The 24310-nt window shown below is 35.6% G+C and overlaps 1 protein-coding gene across 1 annotated transcript in view; it reads right to left on the bottom strand.

The window, feature by feature from the left end:
• LOC129670983 (cilia and flagella-associated protein 47-like) overlaps positions 1-24310 on the bottom strand; it is a 446637-nt gene that overhangs the window by 69651 nt on the left and 352676 nt on the right. The window contains 4 exon segments of the mRNA XM_055599611.1: positions 4733-4844; positions 8649-8756; positions 15459-15634; positions 22694-22791. Coding sequence (XP_055455586.1) covers positions 4733-4844; positions 8649-8756; positions 15459-15634; positions 22694-22791 — 494 coding nt within the window.

Raw genomic sequence — 24310 nt, 5'->3', positions numbered from 1 at the left:
CACACACACACACACACACACACACACACACACACACACACACACACGTATATAGCCATATACAACAAGCCTATAGCCAACATCACATTAAATGGAGAGAAATTTAATCAATCCCACTGAAATCAGGGGCAAGGTAAGGCTGCCCACTGTCTTTGTATCTCTTCAACATACATTTTGAAGTACTTGATAGAGGAATAAGACAAACAAAGGAGATCAAGGGATAAAAATTCAAAAGGAAGAAGTTAAAATACCACTATTTGCAGATGATATGATAGTATATATAAGTGACCCAAAAAATTCTACCAGACACCTCGTTCAGCTTTAGCAAAGTGGCTGGGTAAAAATTAACTCAAAAAAATCTGAAGCCCTCCTGTGTACAAAAGACAATTTGTAATTTGAGTAATTTAAAGTATTTTGGCATAACTCTAACCAAGCAAGTAGAAGACATATATATATATATATATATATATATATATATATATATATATATATTTCAAGTCTCTGAAGAAAGAAATCAAAAAAGATATCAGAAGATCAGAAGATGGAAAGATCTCCCATGCTCATGGATCAATAAGATTAACATAGTGAAAATGGCTATCTTGCCAAAATCACTCTACAGATTCAATGCAATTCTCATCAAAACACCAACATATGTTTTTACATTGAAAGAACAATTATCAATTTCATAAGAAAAAAAAAACAGAATAGCTAAAAGAATTCTGTACGATAAAAAATTTTCTTGAGGTGTCTCCAGATCAGATATCAAGCTGTACTATAGAGCAATAGTAATAAAAATGCCATGGTACTGGCATAGAAACAGAATGGCAGACCAAGGGAATTAAATAGAAGACCAAGATATAAACCCATATCTATGGAAACTTAATTTTTTTACAAAGAAACCAAAACCAAATCCATACAATGGAAAAAAAGACAGGATCTTCAACAAATGGTGCTGGTCTAATTAGATGTCTACTTGTAAAAAAAAAATGAAGATAGACCCATATTTATCAACCGTTACAAAGTTAAAGTCCTAGTGGATCAAAGACTTCAACATAAAACCAGACACACTAAATCTGTTAGAAGAAAAAGGGGAAAGATCCTTGATCTCATTGGTACAGGAGACAATTTCCTGAACAGAACACCAACAACACAGGCTCTAAGATAACAATTAATAAATGTTACCTCACAAAACTGAAAAGTTTCTGTAATGCAAAGGGCACTGTCATCAGAAGAAAATTAAAGCATGCAGACAGGGAAAAGATCTTCACCAACCCTACATCTGACAGAGGACTAATATCCAGAATATATAAAGAACTCAAGAAGTTAAAAAGAAACAAACCAAGTAATCCAGTTAAAAATGGGGTACAGAGCTAAACAGAACTCGCAACAGTGGAATTTCTAATGGCAGAGAAACACTTAAAGTAAAGCTCATCCTGAGTGCAGTATCTGAGGGGCAGAAAGACACACGGTATAAACTCACTTATAGAGACCTATAAGATAGGATAAACATACAAAAATACAAGCACCTAAAGAAGATAAACAAGAAAGAGGACCCAGAGTAAGATGATCAATCCTCACTTAAAGACAAATGGGATGGACAGGGGAAGTAGGAGAAAACAAGTAACAGGCCAGGCCAGAAACCTACCGTGGAGGACCTCTGAAATATTCTACCTAGCAGTGTATCAAAGCTGGGACTCATAACCAAACCTTGCGCAGAGTGCAGAGAATCATTTGAAAGAAGGGGGAGTTAGTATGACCTGGAAAGTACAGGAGCTCCACAAGGACAAAATATATCAGGGCACGGGGGCCCTCTATGAGACTGTTTCTCCAACCAAGGACCATGTATGGATACAATCTAGAACCCCTGCTCGGATAAAGCCCATGGAAGCTCAGTATCCAAGTGGGTTCCCTAGAAAGGGAAACAGGGACTATTTCTGACATGAACTCAAAGATCAGCTCTTTAACTACCCCCTCCCTCCCTGCCCCGAGGGAGGAAAAACCTTGCTAGGCCACAGAGGAGGACATGGCAGCCAGTCCTGAAGATACCTGATAAACTGTGATCAGATGGAAGGGGAGGAGGACCTCCCCTATTAGTGGACTTTTAAAGGAGCAGGGAGGAGATGAGGAAGGGAGGGTGGGACTGGGAGGGAATGAGGGAGGGAGCTATGGCTGGGATACAAAGTAAATAACCTGTGATTAATATAAAAATTAAAAATTAAGAAAATAAAGGAGCTAATACACTGATTAAAAAAGATGCTTGATGTCCTTGGTCTTTCGGGCAATGCAAATCAAAATGACCCTGAGATTTCACCTTACACCCATCAGAAGAGCTAAGATAAAAACTCAAAGGATGAAGCATGTTGGAGAGGTTTTGTAGAAAGGGGAACCATCCTCCATTGCTGGAGGGAATGTAGCCTTGTGCAATCACTTTGGAAATCAATCTGGTGCTTCCTCAGAAAGTTAGGTATAGTGGACCTCAATATCCAGCTATACTACTCCTAGGCATATACCCAAAAGTTGCCCCACCATTCAATAAGGACATCTGCTCAACCATGTTCATAACAGTTCTATTCATAATAGCCAGAATCTGTAAACAAGCTAGATGTCCCTCAACTAAGGAATGGATACAGAAAGCATGGTACATTTACACAATGGAAAACTACTCAGCAATTAAAAACAAGGCAATCATGAAATATTCAGGCAAATGGTGAGAACTAGAAAAGATCATCCATGAGTGAGGTAACTCAGAAGCAGAAAGACACAAATGATATATACTTACTTATAAGTAGATATCAGCCATATAATATAGGCTAAACATACTAAAATCTATAGCCTTAAAGAAGCTAAACAAGAAGGAGAATGCTAGGGAAGATGCTTAAGCCTCATTCATAAGGGCAAACAGGATAGATCTTGGAAGTAGGAGAAGAAAAGGAACAGGACAGGAGCCTTCCACAGGGGACCTCTGAAAGACTCTACTCATCAGGGTATCGAAGGAGATACTGAGACTCATAGCCAAACTTTGGGTAGGGTGACTGAATCCTATGGAAGAGGAGGAAGATCAAAAGAGGTAGACAGGTCAAGATCTCCACAAGGAGAACAACAGAGCCAAAATACCTTGGTCCATATTGGCATGCAGAGATCGATACTCCAACTAAGGACCATGCATGGAGAAAACATAGACCCCCTGTTCAAAAGAAGCCCATTGGTTGCTCAGTTTCCACGTGGGTTTCCTAGTAAAGGGTACAGGGACTGTCTTTGACGTAAACTCAGTGGTTGGCTCTTTGATCATCTCCTCCTGGTGGGTACAGCCTTGCCAGGTCACAGAGGAAGATGATGCAGCCAATCTTGATGAGGCCTGACAAGCTAGTTTATATATTTAAACTTAGATTTTAAAAACAGTTTATTTAAATGATCTAATTATATAAATATGCACTTTAGGAACCCACAGCTTTTGAACACTATGGTACAGACCAAGTTACTATAGGAACCTTATGTGTGAATTTTTCAATTTCAAAAGAAATGAACTGTTTGTAAATATCAGTGTAAGTTTCGTAGTTCTTTTCACTTTATCCAGTTATATTTGTGAACTAGTTGGTATCTGTACAATGAATTTCAATTTTTTCTATAGAGATAGCAAAATGAAACAATGTTTATATCAAAATACACAGAAAACTTGAGTATTGTACATATTCAAATACTACGCTGGGGATACTAAAATATGTAATAGCAATGGTTACAGAATAGCAGAGTCACAATCCCTGACAAAAATATTGTTTATACTAAAGTACTTTTACAGATAAATGTCAAACACAACAAAGTAAAATTATAATCTAATGGTAAAATATAGCATTTCGTGTTCAATAATCCCTGACAGTGGTAATGATATACAAAACCAAATTTTATATATATATATTTTTTTAAATAAAAGATGAGAATAATATAATTCAGGGAATTTTTTAAAATGTGCAAAAGAGTAACAAAGTTTAGAGAAAATAATTGGAGGGTTTTTTCCTGTTAACATTCCCTCTTCTTGATGACTCTTTTATTATATTGACAAAACAGTAATCAGCACAGGTGCGTAAACTTTTTAAATTTACATAGATTACAGATAATGGTGGAGGACTGCAGGATATTAAAATATAATCTGAATCATGTACTTAGGTTGAAATGACATGAAGAAATGGAATAGAGAAACAAGAAAGAGACAGGTTATATGCAGATGATTAGTTTTTGAAGCGAAGTTAAAGGTAATAGAGTTTGTTAATTGTATTATTGTTTCAACTTCTTTTTCTTTTATTCAACTTGTCATATCTGAATATAACTTTAATAAATAGTTGGAAGACAGATTTTTACATCATATTTACCCTCACAATAAATTTTTGTTAACGTAAGATAGTAATGGATAATAAACATTATTTGTAAAGACTTATATGAATATTCACACTATGCAATTATAGCCAAGAATAATGTTGCACATTTTATGAATAATTACAAGCAGTACATTTAGCATAATTTAGCATATTTACTTCCAATACTACATTAAAATAAGATTGTTTAATAGTAGAGTACAAATCATGAGTAGGTATAAAAAGAATGGAGTATCACTTTTTAACCTTCAAAATTTTAAATTGTTATTAATGATTCTAATGATAATATTATATTAGAATCCTAAAATTAGAATTAGAAAATGCAGTTGTGGTGATCAGTTTCATGGATTTCTGAATGTACTTACTGGTATTTTCTTGTTAATTTCCATGACAAAATTTTCAGGATTGCTGTTTTTTATTTTCAACTCTAAAGTTTCATGCGTAGGATTATGTAAAGGAAGGTTCTGAATGATCTCCCTGGGAGGAAAATCAAACGTAGTATATTTGCTGGTGTTTATAAACTTACCAATGATAATTTCATTATTAACCAAATTGTAACCCCCTTCAATCCTATGCTATTGCATCATATTTGCATATGATTGTGAGAAACAATGTCTGGTCTGATTGTATAACAAATACATGTCAATCCAATTTAAAAGTAATGCCCCTCCATGAAGAGACAATAAAATGCTGCCCAACCACCATCTATAGAAATCAATCAAATGATCTTACCAATGTTATAGAACAGTAAAATATATATGTTAAATTTCTTGTACCCTCAGAACCTCCAGTCTTTTTCTATGCTAGTACTGTGCAGTTTTTATTACTGTTGCTCTGTAGTTCAACTTGAGATCAAGGAAGGTGACACCTCCAGAAGTTCTTTTATTGGAAAGGATAGTTTTAGTTATTCTGGGATTCTTGTTTTTCCATATGAAGTTGAGAATTGTTCTTTCAAGTTCTGTAAGAATTATGTTGGTATTTTTATGGGAATTGCATTGAAATTCCATGTTTACTATGCTAATCTTAGTGATCCGTGAACATGTGAGGTATTTCCATATTCTGATATCATCTTCAGCATTGTATTCATCCAGTAGAGGTTCTTGTCATACAGGTCTTTGATTTGTTTGCGTAGAGTTACACCAAGGTATTTTACATAATTTGTGGCTATTGTGAAGTTTTCCTAAATTCTTTCCCAGTCCATTTGTCTTTTGCATACAGGAAGGTTATTGCTTTTTTGGAGTTAATTTTGTACCAGTCACATTGATGAAGGTATTTATCAGCTGTAGAGGTTCTCTGGTAGAATTTTTGGGGTCAATCATGTATACTATCGTATCATCTGTAAATAGTGATACTTTGACTTCTTCCTTTCTAATTTGTATTTCCTTGATCTAATTTAATTTTCTTATTGCTCTGGCTAGAACTTCGAGTACTATATTGAAAAGATATACAGAGAGAGGGCAGCCTTGTCTTGTACCTGATTTAGTGGAATTTAAGTTTCTCTCCATTAAATTTGACTTTAGCTATATGCTTGTTGGATATTGCTTTTAGGTATGTTCCTTGTATCCCTTATTTTTAAAAACTTTTAACTTGAAAGGCTGCTGCATGATGTCATTTTTTGGCATCTAATGAGATGATCATTTGGTGTGTGTGCATGCATGTATGTGTGTGTTTGTGTTTCTTTCAGTTTGTTTATATGGTATGTGGGATGGATTTTCATATATTGAACCACCCCTGCATGCTTGGGATGAATCCTACTTGATCATGGTGGATGATACTTTGATTTGTTCTTGGATTAGCTTTCTGAGTACTTTGTTGAGTATTTTTTCATGAATGTTCCTAAGGGAAATAGGTTTGAAATTGTCTGTCTTTGTTGGGTCTTGGTGTGGTTTTGGTATCAGGGTGACTGTGGCCTCGTAGAATTAGTTTGGCAATGTTCCTTTTGTTTCTATTTTGTGGAAAACTTTAAAGAGTATTAGGTCTTCTTTGAAAGTCTGGTAGAATTCTGCACGAAAACCATCAGGCTCTGGGCTTTTGTTTTTGTTTTTGTTTTTGTTTTGTTGGATGGGTGAATTTAACGACTGTTTTCATTTCCTTAGAGGTTGTAGCACCATTTAATTTGTTTACCTGATCTTGATTTATCTTTGGTAAGTGGTGTCTATCATGAAAATTTTCCATTTCATTGAGATTGTCCAATTTTATGGAGTATAGGGTTTTGAAGTAAGGTCTAATGATTCCTTGGATTTCCTCAATGTCTCTTGTTACGTCCCCTTTTTCATTTCTGATTTATTGATTTGGATATTTTCTTACTGCCTTTTAGTTAGTTTGGCTAAGCGTTTGTAAATTTTGTTTATTTTCTCAAAGCTGACTAGCTTTTGGTTTAGTTGATTCATTGTATTGTCTTTTTTGTTTTTATTTTGTTGAATTCAGCCCTGAGTTTTATTATTTCTTGCCTTGTCCTCATCTTTAGTGCGTTTGTTTGTTTTTCCTAGAGCTTTCAGGTGAGCTGTTGAGTTGTTATTATGAGATCTCTCCAGTTTCTTTACGAAGGCACTTATTGCTTTGAACTTATCTCTTCAAGCTGCTTTCATTGTGTCCAATAAGATTGGGTATGCCGTGCCTTCACTTTCATTAATTTTTAGGAAGTCTTTACTTCCTTTATTTCTTCCCTGACCCAATGGGCATCCAGTATGGTGTTGTTCAGTTTCCATGAGTATGTTGGCTTTTACATGGAAGTCAGGCATAAGAGCTAACATTTGTATAATTTCAGTTTATGTACTATCTGAAATAGAGAAAGAAACCAAAATTGTGTTTGCCAAGTCAAGGCAGGGAGATAAAATTACAGTGAGAGTTGAATGGAATTGTTGTTTCCTTTAGGGTAGCAAAAGTTGTTTGGAAGGTGGTGGGGCTGTAGATGTACAACAGTGTGACATGATACTGTGCTCTATCCTTTAAAATGGCTAATTTTCTGTTATGTGGACTTTTCCCTCAAAAATTAGAAACAGACAAATAGAATAGGAAATGAAAAGAAATGATAGGAGAGGAACATGAGTAGTAAATAAAATATTAAATTTTCACACAACATGAGTAGATGTGTTCTTGATTCTCCCTTTTCAAGCATTTGTGTGTGTGTGTATGTTTGTGCATGTGTGTACATATACATACTTCATATTAAGTTGCAAGTAAAGAACCAACCATGAAAAGTTTTCTTCTGATCTTCATTCATGGTCACTGAATGAATGCTCCTGCACTCATACATACATATTATGCACACACATGCTCATACAATGATAATAAAGTATTAAAAGGAGAAAATGTCTAGTACAATGTAAAACATGCTTATTATACAGAGGGAAAACCTGTCATATTAATCATATTTAATATATATTTTATATAGCTTTCCTTTATTAACCTTAAAATTTTTATTACATTAAACTTTTATTACATTATATGTATGCACAGCATGTATGTCAAGGTAAGGAGAAAAATGTCAGGAGTTAGTGCTCTTTTTCACCATGTTAGTCTTAGGGAAAGTCCTCAGATCATCAGTCTTCAGAACAAGAGCCTTTATCTAATGAGTCATTTTTCCATCTCATATTTATTTACATTTCAAAATATGAGAAATATTTAGAAGTTGAACATGACTTTTTAAATAATATAGTGAAGTAGAATGTGTTACCATGTCACTGAATTTTCTTAAAGGAGTTTTTTTAAACCAGTATTTAATCTGATCTAATATTCCCACTTCTTCATGATTTCTATTCATCTTTGTTTGAAAATGTTCAGCTGCTTGACATTCTGATCTTAGAGCCCCTTCAAGTCTACAGAGATTAGAGGACCCTAGGAATTTTATTCTTCAGCCTAAAAAGGCAAATGGAGACGAAACTGAATGTTCAAAATCCCAAGCTTGGTTAGCAATTCTTAATTTTGTGTTCCAAAACAGCATCCAGAAAGGTTTGTAAGTGTTATCAAAATAAAGAGATGATTAACAGAATCTTAGGGGTTGACTCAGTCAGTAAAGTACTGGTCTTAAAAGCATGAGGACTTTACTCTGCTTTCCATTTTATTTTGTGGGCCTTAATATGGGAGGTTGCTCTATACTGCAACATTACCTTTCCCTCATTTACAAGCATCTTTTGTAGGCAAATCTTAACACGGTCGTGATCTGTTTACCTGACAGATTTTCCCATTAGAAATATACTTATTTTGCATGTTTAAAGGTTAAATGTCTTATAACAGTTTATTTTTTCTTTTTGCATAATAAAATTATTAAACAGAACTTACTTTCCAAGATCACATTGCATTTCTGGTAATATCTTTGTTCTTGGAAGTTCAGTTGTTAATTTCAGTAAATACCAGAACTCTTCACCTGATTCAGGCTGAAAAATAAAGCTGGTTGTAAAGAAATTTGAAAATCTTGTTAGTTGTTTTAGATTGTATAATAAACATGGAATAGCAAAATATAGAATGTTAGGAATATCTGTTTTAAACACAGTATCTAATCACTATTGTGTTATATATTCTAGTCTTACCATGAATATATTCTTAATTTTTAATTTTTGGGACCATAACTTCATCAAAGAGAAAATATTGTTATTAATATAGATTTAACAAATGATTGTTGCATGAATTGAAACTGAATGCATATTGCTATTTTAAATGTCAATGTTAGAAAATATCCTGGTTTATAGCTTTTGTTAAATCAAATTTACTTTGTTGAACTAAATGCATGCACACATTTGTGTGAAGGTCATCATAAAAATGTTGTTTTAAAGAACATCTTTATAATCAGCATGTGCTGACCTCTCAGAAGATGGAGATTTTGAAAGTGTAAGTGAATCACTGATTGATGTCTTAGCTTTATTGTATTTTATTTATATAACTTTGATCAAGCCACTTAACTTATTGAGTTTTGTATTTCACTTTTTACAAAATGAGATGAATCAATTAGCCTTAACTTAGTCTTGCTATGAGAATCTTATGTGTATGAAATATATGCCAAAATGTAATCAGGTAATAATAACAAGCCTAGAATATACTTTCCAATACATATAATAAACAAAAATGAAGTTTTATTTGGTCAACTTTACAAGTTAAAGCCTAGATTCACATTAGAGAAATCCACAATTCTAATGGTAATCTATTGAAATATATATATTTTAAATAACATCATGCTCTCCTGTTACAATACTCTGCTCCTCATCCTCTGGTTATTCTTTTCACTTTTTATTTTTTGAGATAGGTTGTCATTTTAGTTTAAGCTGGCCTAGAACTCACTGTGTAGTCTGGACTTATCTCTTACTCAAGGATCTCCCTGCTTCCTGAGAGGTAGAATTACAAATGTGAGTCACCAAGCTACGGTAATTAATTGTTCTTTTCCTGATTTACACTATTATTAATTTTAACTGTTAAGATTTAAAATATACATTATCATAGTAACCCTTAATTAAAATTACAAGTAGTCAATTTTGAGGTTTTTGACAAGCAAGGTAAAAGATTTTCACAATCATCATTTTATGAGACAACATACATAGTTACAGTAACACACTGCTAGCATATACAGTGTGTGTACATGTGTGTGTGCATGTGTATGTTTTCAGTAGAGGATAATATTTGCAATGTAATTTGTCTATGCTTTGCAAGAAATTATTTATAATTACTCGCAAGAAACAATAAATTTTTATCAAGAAAAGTAAAAGTTAAAACCTCAGTTCTCATAAAGCATCTTAAATTCAGTTGTTGCACTAAGCTAAAACACAGACTATCTGAAACAATCCTGTATAAAGAAGATATTCTGGGGTATCTCCAACCCTGATCCCAAGCTGTACTAGAGAGTAACAGTAACAAAAATTGCATGTATTGGCAAAGAAACAAAATGGCGGACCAAGGGAACTGAACTGAAGAGGAAAATAAACCTACACAACTATAAACATTTTATTTTTGACAAAGAAGCCAAAAATCATACAATGGAAAAAAGATAGCATCTTCAACAAATGGTGCTGGTCTAACTGGATGTCTACATGTAGAAAAACGAAAATAGATCCATATTTATCACCCTGCAAAAACCTAAAGTCCAAGTGGATCAAAGCCCTCAACATAAAACCAGACACACTAAATCGGTTAGAAAAAAAAGTGGGGAAGAGGCTTGATCTCATTGGCACAGGAGACAACTTCCTGAACAGAATACCAACAGCACAGGCTCTATGATCAACAATCAATAAATGGGACCCCATGAAACTGAAAAGTTTCTATAAGGCAAAGTACACTGTCAACTGTCAATAGAACAAAATGATAGCCTACAGACTAGGAAAATATCTTTACCAACCCTACATCCTGCAGAGGGCTAATACGCAAAATATATACATTTCAGATAATATAATAGATATTGTCTACTATAATTATGATAATAACTACAAAATGAGAATATGTTCCTGACTGAGAATATGCATTTAAAACCAAAGTGTAATAAATTGGGAAAGGGTCAATTTCAATATATAGCCACTAATGGATAATTAGAATAAAACATTCCACATTAGGAAGTCCTGTTACATCAATTCATTACTTCCATATTTTGGTATTTAGCTGAATGATTTGAAAATCTGGCATTATTTTCAGAATTGAGATTTTGTGGGTGTCATCTTAGCGTTTGTTTTCCAATATTTTAATTATAATAATAGCGTATTTTCCCTTAATAAATCCTGCCATATTAAGTTCCCATCTAGAAAATAGAATGTATTTATAATTTTGGTGCATAAATTATTAATGTTCCTCTGATATCCTTCTTCTCAATAAAGTTTTTAAATGCCTATATATATATATATATATATATATATATATATATATATATATATATATATATATAAAGAACTCAAGAAATTAAACACCAAAAAAACCCACACAACCCAATTTAAAAAAATAGGGTACAGAGCTAAAGAGAGAGTTCTTAAGAGAAGAATATCGACTGAGAGAGAAACAAAGAAATGCTCAGTGTTTAGAGTTATCAGGGAAACACAAATCTGAAATTCCATCTTACAACCACCATAATGGCAAGTGATAGCACATGCTGGTGCAGATGTGGAGAAAGGTGAGCGCTCCTCTTAGCAGCTTTATTCATAATAGGCCCAACCTGAAAACAACAAAGCTATCCTTCAACTGAGGAATGGAAAAAAGAAACTGTGGTACATTTGCACAATGAAATACTACTCAGCTATTAAAAACAAAACAAGGGGATCCGAGGTGGTGGCTCCAAGACCTTCTGTGGGACAAGCAGTACAGCAGTGACTGCTTAGCGACCAACAGACTGAACTCTTCGCCCTAAGACACCAGAAATTTGTGTTTCCCAGGTAAGAGGAAACCCCACGGTGTGGGAAGCAATTTGGTCTGTTTTCTGGTCACCGAGCAATACCCCAGGAGAGTTCCTTGGTCCAAGTAGGCACTCAGTCACCAGCCCAGAGCCATATGCCTGTGTGCTCTGATCACCATCCCAGACTGAACTGTGGTCCTCACAACACCAGAGACTGGGTTTTCCAGTCAAGAGAAAACCTCATGGTGAAGGAAGCAATTGGCAGATCATCCAGATAATCCTTGGAAAATGTCCCTGGTTGCAGCAAGTGATCAGTCAGCAGCCCAGAGCCACATGCCTGTGCACCTGACTCACCATTCCAGGCGAACTGTGGGCACCAAAGCACGACAGACTGGGTTTCCACGTTGGGAAGAAACCCCACAATGAAAAAAAACATCAGGTGCGATCTCATGGCACCTGGCCAAACCCCTATCCCCTGAAAAGTTTTTGGGGAAAGTTCCCAGATTCCTGCAAACGCCCATTCTCCAGGGAGCTACTCTCCTGTACCTGTTTGCTCTAATCACCATCCTGGACTAAACTGTGGGCCCCCAAACACCACAGACTAGGTCTCCCTGTCGGGGAAGAAACCCCATGGCATGGGAAACATAAGGCCTCACACCAGGACATCCAGCTAAGCCCTGGAAATTTCCCTGGGTTCCAACAGGCTCCAGGTTCTAGCCTGCTGCTGCATGCATGAGTGTTGAGTTCACCTGCCAATGATTACCACTTGGGTACTGGGGCACAGAACTCCAGCCTCAGATCTACAGAAGCCTGGGATCCATGGGATCAGCCCACAGACATTGCTCCAAGGCACAGCCTGTATCTCTAGCTAAACTGGCCAAACCATGGGGCTCCCTGGTTCTTCAAGAGCGTTATTACCAGCAAACCATTCAAGAGCAGCAGCAGCAGCAGCTCACTAAATTCAGAGCAAGAAACCCAGTGGTAGGGCAGCTGTCTCCAGAATTTCTCCTGGTGAGAGGAGAGTCCCTTGAGTACCAACGACCACAGTTACCTCACAAGTCCATACACCTGAAGTGAGCTGTGGCAATGTCTGAAAAGCACTGGCCATTAGGTGACCATATCAAAAAAGTTAGGGATTAACTCCCTTCACATAGTAATTAAAACAGTAATTATCCAGAATAAAGAAAAAATACTAAAAGCTGCAAGCAAAAAAGACCAAGTAGCATATAATGGCAAACCCATTAGAATCACACCTGACCAAAACTGAAAAGCTTCTGTAAAGCAAAGATACTCTCATCAGAAGAAAATGACAGCCTACAGATTGGAAAAGAATGTTCACCAACCTTATATCTGACAGAGGGTTAATATGCAGAATATATATAGAACTCAAGAAGTTAAAAAGCAACAAATCAAATAATCCAATTAAAAATGGGTTACAGAGCCAAACAGAGAATTCTCAATAGAGGAATATCGAATGGCACAGAAAAACTTCAAGAAATGTTCAACATCCTTAGTCATCAGGGAAATGCAAATGCAAATGACCCTGAGATTTCACCTTACACCCATCAGAATGGCTAAAATGAAAAACTCAAGTGACAATACATGTTGGAGAGGATGTGGAGAAAGGAGAAGCCTCCTCCATTGTTATTGTTAATGTAAAGTTGTACAGCCACTTTGGAAATCAATCTGACACTGTCTAAGGGAATTAGGAATAGTGCTACCTCAAGATCCAGTTATACCATATACTTAGGCATATATACATAGTTAGGTCAAGTATACAACAAAGACATTTGCTCAGCCATGTTTGTATCAGTTTTATTTGTAAATAGCCAGAATCTGGAAACCAACCCAGATGTCCCTTAGCTGAGGAATGGATACAGAAATTGTGGTACATTTACACAGTGGAATACTACTCAACAATTAAAAACAAGGAAATCACGAAATTTGCAAGCAAATGGTGGGATCTAGAAAAGATCATTCTGAGTGAGGTAACCCAGAAGCATAAAGACACACACGGTATATGGATAAGTGGATATTAGACATCTAATATAGGATAAACATACAAAAATCTGTACATCTAAAGAAGCGCCGCAAGAAGGAGGATCCTGGGTAAGATGATCAATCCTCATTCAGAAAGGCAAATTGGATGGACATCGGAAGGAGAGAAAACAGGGAACAGGAGAGGAGCCTACCACAGAGGGCCTCTGAAAGACTCTACCCAGCAGGATATCAAAGCAGATCTTGAGGCTCATAGCCAAACTTAAGGCAGAGTGCAGGTAATTTTATGAAAAAAGGGAGATGAAAACCCTGGAGCAGACAGGAACTCCACATGAAGAGTAATAGAACCAAAAAATCTGGGCACTATGTTCTTTTCTGAGACTGATACTCTAACCAAGAAATATGCATGGAGATAACCTAGAACCCTTGCACAGATGTAGCCCATGGCAGCTCATTGTCCAAGTGGGTTCCCTAGTAGGGGAACAGGGGCTAACCCTGACATGAACTCAGTGGTTGGCTTTTTGATCACCTCACCCTGATAGGGAAATAGCCTTACCAGGTCACAGAAGAAAACAATGCTACCAGTCCTAATGAGACCTGATAGGCTAGTGTCAGCTTGAAGGGGAGGAGGCCTGCCACCATCATTGAACTTGGAAGAGGGCAAGGGAGGATAAGAGGGTGGAAGGGTGAGATTAGGAGCAGAAGATGCTGGGAAGTGAATAAAATGTAATTAATAAAAAAATTAAAAATTTAGGAAAATAGATTTAAAAATGAAAAACAACAAAAAAGGAAAAAAAATCACGAAATTTGTAGGCAAATTGATGGAACTAGAAAAGATCATCCTGAGTGAGGTATCCCAGACCCAGAAAGACACACATGGTACATACTGACTTAAAAATGGATATTAGCAATACAATACAGGATAACCATACTATAATCAACAGACCTAAAGAAACCAAATACAAAGGAGACCCTAGAGAGTATGCTTAATTCTCTTTCAGAAGTGCAAACAGAATAGAGAGGGAACAGGGTAGAAGCATACCGTTGATGTCCTCTGAAAGTCTCCACTCTGCAGGAGATTGAAGCAGATGCTAGACTCATAGCCAAACTTTCGGCAGAGCTCAGGGAGTCATACGGAAGAATGGCGGGAAGGAAGGACCCCAAGGGGACACGAAGTCCCTGGTGGGATCCACAAGGCGAACAATTCTGAGCCCAGGAGAACCTGCAGAGACTGCTGAATTAACCAAGAGCTGTGCAAGGAGAGGATCTGGACCCTCTGCTCAGATGTAGCCAATAAGCGGCTCATCTCCATGTTGGTACTCTAGTAAGGGGAGCAGGGGCTTTCATTGAAATGGCTCTGTTGGCTGTTCTTTGGTCACTTCCCCTTGGTTGGGTGGCCTTGCCAGGCCACAGAGGCATGTAGGCAGTCCTAATGAGATTTGATAGTCCTGGGTCAAATGGTAGATAAGGAAGGCTCCTTTTTCTGATGACTAGGGGAAAAGGATGGGGTTAATAGGGATAAAGAATGAGAGCTGGGGAAGATGAGGGAGGGTGCTATAATTATGATGCAAATTGAATAAATTTTAAAAAAATCAAAATCAGGAATGCTTGGATTCTTTAATTTGATAGTTCAGTGAATAGTAATTTTGTACTGAAGCAAAAAAAAAAAAAAAAACAACCTGTTAATTAGTATATATTACCAGAGAATAGTAACAAGGTATGTTAGAACAATGAATTTTAAGCTCTAAGTTCAAAGGCTCAACTACAAATTAAAATAAAAGTTCAAAGCACACCTTTCTTCTTTATAGCCTGTGGTTGCTGGAGAATACCATACAATGTAGTTCACACATTCAAATGCACTCAGTCTCATTTCCTTTGGTCCATTAAATGCAGAGGATGTTAATTTCACATCCATATTAATACATCTGTCTCTTGGATTGGAGATGGGAATTTCAATACAAGTTGTCTCCTAGGATTGTGAAAGAAAAAAAAAGGATCAACTATTGTGGTCAGGATAATCATTTCTCTAGGGTAGCAAACAAAAAAAAAAAAACTGTTATCCAAGGCCATTTGTACTAGCTTTTCCTTTCCTGGTAGGCTACTAAATATATCTTTATTAAATCTTAATCTCCTCTATATTATCCCCAAATAAACTTGACAAACAATAACATATTATAAAATAGCTTTAATGTCAATAAATATAGAAAGGCCTAACATAATTAAATTAAAATGCTTTTCACCAATAGAATTATTACCATGATGCCCATTTCCTATGGTTTCTTTTGGTAATAACTTAGTGTTGGTCATGATGCTAAATATACTAGTTTTCTAGGCAACCTTATGAAGGTTTATAAGACTGTTATAGAATTTAGTATTTTATTTTTTTGCAAGGGTCAAACAAAAATATATACAGGAAAGAAGTATGACAGGATAAAAAACGTTATCAACCACATACTGGCCTAACAATTTTTGCTAGAAATAAAGAGAAAAAATGGAAGGAAAACACTTGTGCCTGCTCATTTTTCCTCTTCTACTAGTAAAATATGTCTTTCTCTCTCTCTCTCTCTCTCTCTCTCTCTCTCACACACACACACACACACAAAGCATTGTTAGTTTAAGATCATGCTACACAGTCTTTAAGAAGAAAAAACAAGAAAGAAAGAAAACAAACCCCTCCAAATCAAGAAAACAAACAAACATAAACAACAACAACAACCCTTAGGCTCTTACTATCTGTTAGCTTTTTTATACTTTCTTATTACCATCTTTTATTCCATTTTATTTCTTAAAATTAATTCTGGGCCAGCAATATGGCAAAAGTACTTGCTACTAAGCTTGACAACCTGAGTTCAATCGCCAAGACCCATATAGAAAGAGAAAACTGATTCTTACAAGTTTTTAGTTCCACAAGCACACTGTGGCAAATACTCATGCATACACACAGATAGGTAGATAGATAGATAGATAGATAGATAGATAGATAGATAGATAGATAGATAGAGATAAAGAGAGAGGGGGAAGAAGGAGAGAGAGAGAGAGAGCAATTTTAGTCCAGTAGCATGTCTTCTTTGTCAAGGGATCACATCCAAATAGGTGTATGTGACCTATTGCAATGCAGACATGCTCAAGATTACAGTATGATTTGGCTGGAATACAGACACACCCTGAGTACACATCTATAATCCCAAACAATGAAAGTAAAATTAGTTTATAGAAGAAAGCACTCATGTTTAAAATTGATGACTAATTCAGGGTCACCCAAAGTGATGAATCAGACAAAGATCTTACAGTATGAGTCAGAGATAGGATAGGCCCAATTTTCTCTAGTAAAGGACAGGAAAGAGAGGTTACTTAAGAGTCACTGAGGAGTAGTAGCGGTAGGCTAGAGTAGTGTAAGGAGAGTAGAGTATGTACGGCAGTTTTACCGGGGTAGTTTTACAGGGGCAGGTTGCAGAGAGAATGAGCCAGAGAATGCAAAGGAACCAGAAGATTAGAACATACTGCCAGAGTTAGTTTGAGGTCAAGCAGAGCAATTCAGTGAGAAGCCAAGAGAGAAGACAGATTGAATCAACCAGTCAGCTTGGAAAGGGGTTTGAGGCAGAACAGCTGAGCTGAACCATTAAAAGAGCTAGAAAAGATAAGTTTATTCAGCAGTAAATCTTGGAGGCTGGAAATATTTTAGGCCTAGGTTAGCAGACAGAGTCTGGAAGCTGAAGCGTTCAAGGTCTGGGTTATAGAAGATTAGATTGTACAGAGCCTAGAAGCTTCCAGGTCTAGGCTTAGAGACAATTAGAGCAGAGAAAAAAAAAATTATCTGGCCTCAGTCCAAGCCTTGTATTCGTACAGCTTAGGTATAGCCCATTTCATTCCCTCAGCTGAGGAAATAAAAACAACATTTATATACAAACACACAATAAAAAAATAAAATAAAATAATGTATTTGACTTATATACATTTTAAGAACTATATATTAAATATCCAAACTCTGGCCTGAACTGGAACAAAATATTAGAATTTAGAATATAAAATTTCTTTTAGAGAATATCATTCTTTTTTTAATTATTATTATCATTTATTACAATTTATTCAATTTTTATCCTGGCTGTGGCCCCTCCTTTGTCTCCTCCTAATCCCACCCTCCCTCCCTCCCTCTTGTCCCCCTATGCCCCTCCCCTAGTCCACTGATAGTGGAGGACCTCCTCCCCTTCTATCTGAACCTAGCCTTCCAGGTCTCATCAGGACTGGTTGCATTGTCTTCCTCTGTGGCCTGGGAAGGATGCCCCCCCCCCCCCCCCCCCCCCAGGGAGAGATGATCAGAGAGCTTGTCACTGAATTCATGCCAGAGAGCCCCTGCTCCCCTTACTAGGGACTCCACTTGGAGACTGAGTCTATGAGCTACAAGTGAGCCTGGGGTTTAGGTCATCTCTATGCATTGTCCTTGGTTGGGGTATCATTCTCTTCAAAAACCCCAGGGCTCAGTATTCTGGCTCTGTTGGTCTCCTTTTGGAGCTCCTGTCCATGCCAGGTCTTTCTATCTCTCCCTTCTTTAATAAAATTCCTTGCATTCTGCCAAAAGTTTGGCTCTGAGTCTCAGCCTGTGCTTTGATACTTTGATCAGTAGAGTTTTTCAGAGATCCTCTGTGGTAGGTTCCTGTTTTGTTCCCTATCTTTTCCTGCTTCTGATGTCTGTCATGTTTGTCCTTCAGAATGAAGATTGAGCATTTTCCCTAGGGTCTTCCTTGTTGTTTAACTTCTTTAGGAGTATAGATAGATTTTAGTATGTTTATCCTATATTATATGTCTAATAACCACTTACGAGTGAGTATATACCATGTGTGTCTTTCTGTTTCTGGGTTACCTAACTCAAGATGATCTTTTTCAGTTCCTACCATTTGCCTTCAAATTTCAGAGGATATCATTCTCAACAACACTTGAACACAAAATAATTTTGCGTGTGTGTATGTGTGTGTTCTTGAGTCAAGAATTTGCTCTGAAACCCAGACTAGCCTGGTATTCAAAATTCTGTCTCCATTCCTCAAATTTTAGGATTATAATTATTTATATAGCATTGTGCCTCACTTGAAATCACTTTTAAACTTATTGTTTTCTTTTTTGAACTATAATTTGTGCAACAAAAGTAAACATTCATTTTACAATAAAATTATAATATGCTATGCTTCACAAATCTTTAAAGTTATATAGAAAGTTTGGATGGAAGCCATGAGGCACTAATATTATAGTGCCTCCTTTACATCCTTGCTATATCCATGACAAGCTGTCTTTACTCCTAACTATTAGGTCTATAACCATTCTCATTCTTTCAAAGGTGAGAATTTAGACAAAAGCGACTAAATGCTTACTAATACTTCAATCTCTTGGGAATACCTGGAGTATAACTCTATGGACTAATTTTCAAAAGAAAAAAAAAACAAATGTTTTATCATACTTATAAAATTTAATTTTACTGATGTGCTATATATCTAAGATGGTAGAAAGTTGATCAAACTTTATTACATTTGTAATGTAATTTCATTAAAGTTTCAATAGTATTTTCTTCAAATCAAATAAAAATCACATACGTGGCAATTTAAAAGTATGGTTTCATATGGATACTCTGCATTTTAAAAAATATGCCAAAACATTCTCAAAAGCTTAATTTTCTAGCTACAAATATTTTTAAGAACATAATTTAGATATAGTAAGTATGTTTGATGTGTTCAGTATGATAAGAAATTTTGCATTCATCAATCTGGGAGATGATCATCACCTTTGAATCTGTATTTTGATTATTTGAATAATACCCAAATTACATTATCATTTAAAGCTAATAATATTATATATAACTTTGCATGACTCCAGAAGCCTTAATTCCCAATACTCTGGATACCAAGGCCAGAAAATTATGAGGTTTAAAGAAAGAGGGCCTACCCAGCAAGTACTTGTGTCCAAAAATTTTACAATGAAAATTACAACCACAAAATGCTTAATGTTTTGTTCACTGTATCACATCATATTCACCATTCAATTTTATGATACTTTAAACTTTATGACTTGAATTTATGTAAGACATTTCTTAAAAGTTTGGAATATTTGGCTGTTATTTGTTTTGCCAGTGGCACAATGCACCACTTTGATAAGTAAACTTTTCAAATTCATTTATATTTATAATAAAACATAAACCTTCTGATTGAGTTTTTGAATCTCAAGTAAAATAGTAATGAGTGCACATAGACTTCTAAAGATTCATCTTCACACAAGTTCTTTTATGTTCAACAACAGAACATTTGTTTATAAAGTATGCATCATTTTTCTCTTAATAAATATTTTAGTCACTATAATGTATATTTTCAAAATTTCTTGCACTTTCAGGCATGATTTTACATGGAATAAAATATGCATATTCAATCCTGCGAAATGTAAAGATACTAAAATATGGAAAACCATCAACAAAATGATGTGATATTACAGTGAAAGAGAAGTATCCGTATAAGATGGGAATACTATTTTAAAATATATATTAAAATGAATTAAATTTTGTGATATAAATCATTTCAGCTGCAAACTAAATGCATATGTAATGTTTTAGAGAAATATAAGATACTTTCAGTATTGATTTCATTTATAATTTTAGTATATTTCTCACAATATGTTGTGAGAAATATGTTCTCTTTAAACATTACAAGAGGTTTAAAGCATTCTTTTTATACATTACATTGGCTAAGTAGCACATGGCATACAATCCATCATGTCTTTTAAATCTGTCTGAGATCTGGCCATGAGGAAATGCACTAGTCACATGACTCTACTCTTACTTATTTGGGTCAAATCCCAATCCTATATGTCTCTTTTCTTAAATGTCTGGGCTCCCTCATTATACATCCTTTCCTATTAAGCAAAGTTTATTGGCTGGAAATGATTATTTTTCATCTCCCTTGACATGCTAGATACATCATCTTTCCACTAAATATCTGTGTTCCACACTCATGGCATGACCAAATTGCTAGGAATAAACATGCAGCCAGAAGTCATATTTCTCAGGTCCTCTTGCACACTGGTATCTTGTTCTCTCTAATGTTATGTGAGTTATACCATTGTATCATCTAAACATCAAGGCAATTAAAAAAATCGGTAAAAATCTTGTTTTTGTTTTTTCCACCTAACATATAGAATGAAAGAATTATACAATGGGAGGGTCCTGGCTCCTGAATTACAAAATGAAGGATATCTAACCACTGTTCAGGAATGCTTGCACCAGATTGTTAAAAAATTTTAAATCTTATATTAATAACTTTAAAATACAGAAGTTTATTTGTAACACAGCAAGGTAATGCAATATTTTTAAATAAACTTAGAAATTCTTGGGTAAATAATGAAGAAAAACATTTTGTAACATGGAAACAAAATGACATGTTTCTTAGCTTAATAATTGTTCTTATGAAAAAAACCTGTCAATGAAAAAACAAAAACAAAAACAAAGAAAGAAAAACCTTCTGTATTCATTCCTCAGTTGAAGGACATCTGGGTTGTTTCCAGATTCTGGTGATTACAAATAAAGGTGATATGAACATGGTTGAGCAAATGTCCTTGTTGTATACTTGAGCATATTTTGGATATATGCCTAAGAATGGTATAGCTGGATCTTGAGGTAGCACTATTCTTAATTTTCTGAGAAAGCACGAGATTGATTTCCAAAATGGTTGTACAGGTTTACATTCCCACCAGCAATAGAGGAGGGTCCTGATTTCTTCATATGCTTTACAGCATGTGTTGTCACTTGAGCAAATAAAAACAAGGAAATCATGAAATTTGCAGGAAAATGGTGAGATCTAGAAATGATCATCCTGAGTGATGTATCCCAGAAGCAGAAAGACACAAATGGTATATACTCACTTATAAGTGGATATTAAACATACAATATAGGATAATCATACTAAAATTTATACACCTAAGGAAGCTAATCATGAAGGAGGACCCTGGATAAGATGTTCAATCTTCATCTAGAAAGGCAAATGGGATGAACATTGGAATAGGGAGAAGACAGGAAACAGGACAGGAGCCTACCACAGTGAGCTTCGGAAAGACTCTACCCGGCAGGGTATCAAAACATATGCTGAGACTTGTAGCCAAACTTTGTGCAGAGTGCAGGGAATCTTATGAAAGACGGGAGAGCTATTGACTCTAAGTATTTGAAATATTTACATCCTTTATATTATTAGTAGCTGAACATTATGATTCTGAGTAATCAGTTGTATGAAAATAACATTTGATTATGATCAATTTAATTATCTGTATGCTAATATATTGATTATATCTAATTAAAATATTAGCAATTAACATAATCTTATATCACTTAAATCTAGACTACTGATGTTTTAAATTATTAAATCTAGACTCTTGATGTTTGAAATTATTAAGCAGTTTTAGATATATATTCACTAACACATGAATAATTCAGTTAAGGAAAGCTGGCTGTTAACCAGTACCACCTCAAATCTATGCTAGGATTCTATTATATTTCAAAGAGAACACACAGCGGTGTATATCATGAAGAATGCATGCTGACATGCTGGAGTCTAGAAAGAAGAGTTACACCTTTAGAGCATGTGGAGAATGAAGGAGATAGTGTAAAGTTAACTTTACTTAATAATTCTTGAAATAGGAAGGTAGAATGCTAAGTGGGGAAGAAACTATGATACACCATGTAATTGAAAGAGTTCTCCAAAGCATTTAAAGTTCACAGTGGTTCTGAACGGCTAATCTCAATATACTCCTTTGATTTTTCAAGAGTTTGTTTGTTTGTTTTCCAAAACAGGGTTTCTCTGTGTAGGATTGACTGTCCTGGACTCACTTTGTAGACCAGGCTGGCCCTGAACTCACATAAATCCCCCTGCCTCTGCTTCCCTGAGTGCTGGGATTTAGAGGTGTGCACCACCACCGCCCAGCCCAATATACTCCTTGAATTGTATGTTTTAAGGATAGAATCTTAGTGTTTTGCAAATGAATTTATGAACCTTTACTGGGCTATTACCAGAGCAATACGATGAATTTCAATTGTATCTACAGGAGGTCCAGGAGAGCTGTGGATCTCAAGATGATACCAGATTTTTAGAGTTTTAACCTTTTCATCTGAAAATAAAACAAAAGAAAAACTAAATAAACAACAAGCAAGCACTTTTTAATATAGGCCTCAGAATTCTATGCAAATTTGATATTCATAAACATACCATTCTCAAACTTTCTTTCCTTTCTATGTTTTTCCTTTTTTTCTTGCACTCACTATGTAGCCCGCGATGAAATTAAACTCCCCACCATTCTCATGTCTTAGAGTCTCGAATGCTGGAATTGCAGGCATGCACCACAATGGCTGGCATTTAAGTCACTCCAATTAGATTTACCAGGAAATCTGAGAACTTCAGGAGCTGCTTTCATTACAGAGGTAAGCAGTGAGAGCATCCCCATTCTGTATGGGTAGGCAAATACGCAATGCTCCTGCTTTTATGCCTATTTCAGTAATTCATTCTCTTCCTACCACAATAAACTTAAGAAGCTTTTAATTTTAACTCAAGCATTAATGCTCCAATGAAAAAAATATTTTAGCTTCTAAAACATTCATAGATTTATACAAAGAAATATCTAAACAGTACATATCTAAATTGCAATGAAAAACTTTTCATTCCTATTTATACAAAAATTTAGTTTAAGGACAGGGTCAGGAGTATGAAGTCCAGTTTCTATGGGAGTATTTAAAAATCTTAGAAATTTAACTCAAAGAAAGCTAGAAAGAGGTTTTGGCAAAGTAATAAGATGATGTTTATATCAGGATTCCCAGTTTTTCATTAGAGCAGAAAATTCTGCCACTGTTGATGCCCACACCCTGGCACCAAAAACTGAAATCTCGATCTGCCAAAGAGTCCCTTCACAGGAGGGTGCTGTACTTGCACCAAATTCACTTTCTTTCTGTCCAGGTGTTTCCATCTGCATAGCCTCTCATTTCTGGATTTGGTTTTTCAATCTTGAGCTACCTCAAGTTGCTCATGTCAGTGAACTGTATGCAGTCACATTAATATCGTTGCTTAAAATTTTTCAAGAAATGTCATTCTAGATTAAATTACATAGATAACTTACAAATTTACTTTGGAATAAGCTTACCTGTGAATTAAGGGCTCACAATGATGGCATTATCAGTATATCTCTTCTGAAAAATCTTTTCCATGTGTATACTGTTTTGCATGGGATTGCAATGTATTGCATTAAAAGGCACAATATGTGACCTCAAGTGATACTAAATGACATACTACTGTATTACACAGTATTATATTTTTATTGAACTTCCTCATTCTGTACTATCTTGTACTGTAGTATATTGTCTTGTATTCTAGTCTGTCCTAGTGCCTAGCTACCATAAAGCATAAAAATGAATGGATCTGAGACACATACTATAAGTTACTGAGTGGAGTAAATAGAGGAAGTCCAGAAAAGTTAGTTCCTGGCTGGCCTGGAACTTTCTATGTAGACCGTTTTGGCCTCAAACTAACAGACATCTGCCTGCCTCTGCTTCCCAAGTGCTGGGGTTAAGTGCATATGCGACCACACTTAGCCACACACACACACACACACACACACACACACACACACACACACACAC

Source organism: Psammomys obesus, unplaced genomic scaffold (assembly GCF_907164565.1).
Source record: "Psammomys obesus unplaced genomic scaffold, mPsaObe1.curated_primary_1811, whole genome shotgun sequence".
NCBI classification, from domain to species: domain Eukaryota; kingdom Metazoa; phylum Chordata; class Mammalia; order Rodentia; family Muridae; genus Psammomys; species Psammomys obesus.
The sequence above is the reverse complement of the archived record's forward strand: the minus strand, read 5'-3'. Positions and strand labels throughout refer to the sequence as shown.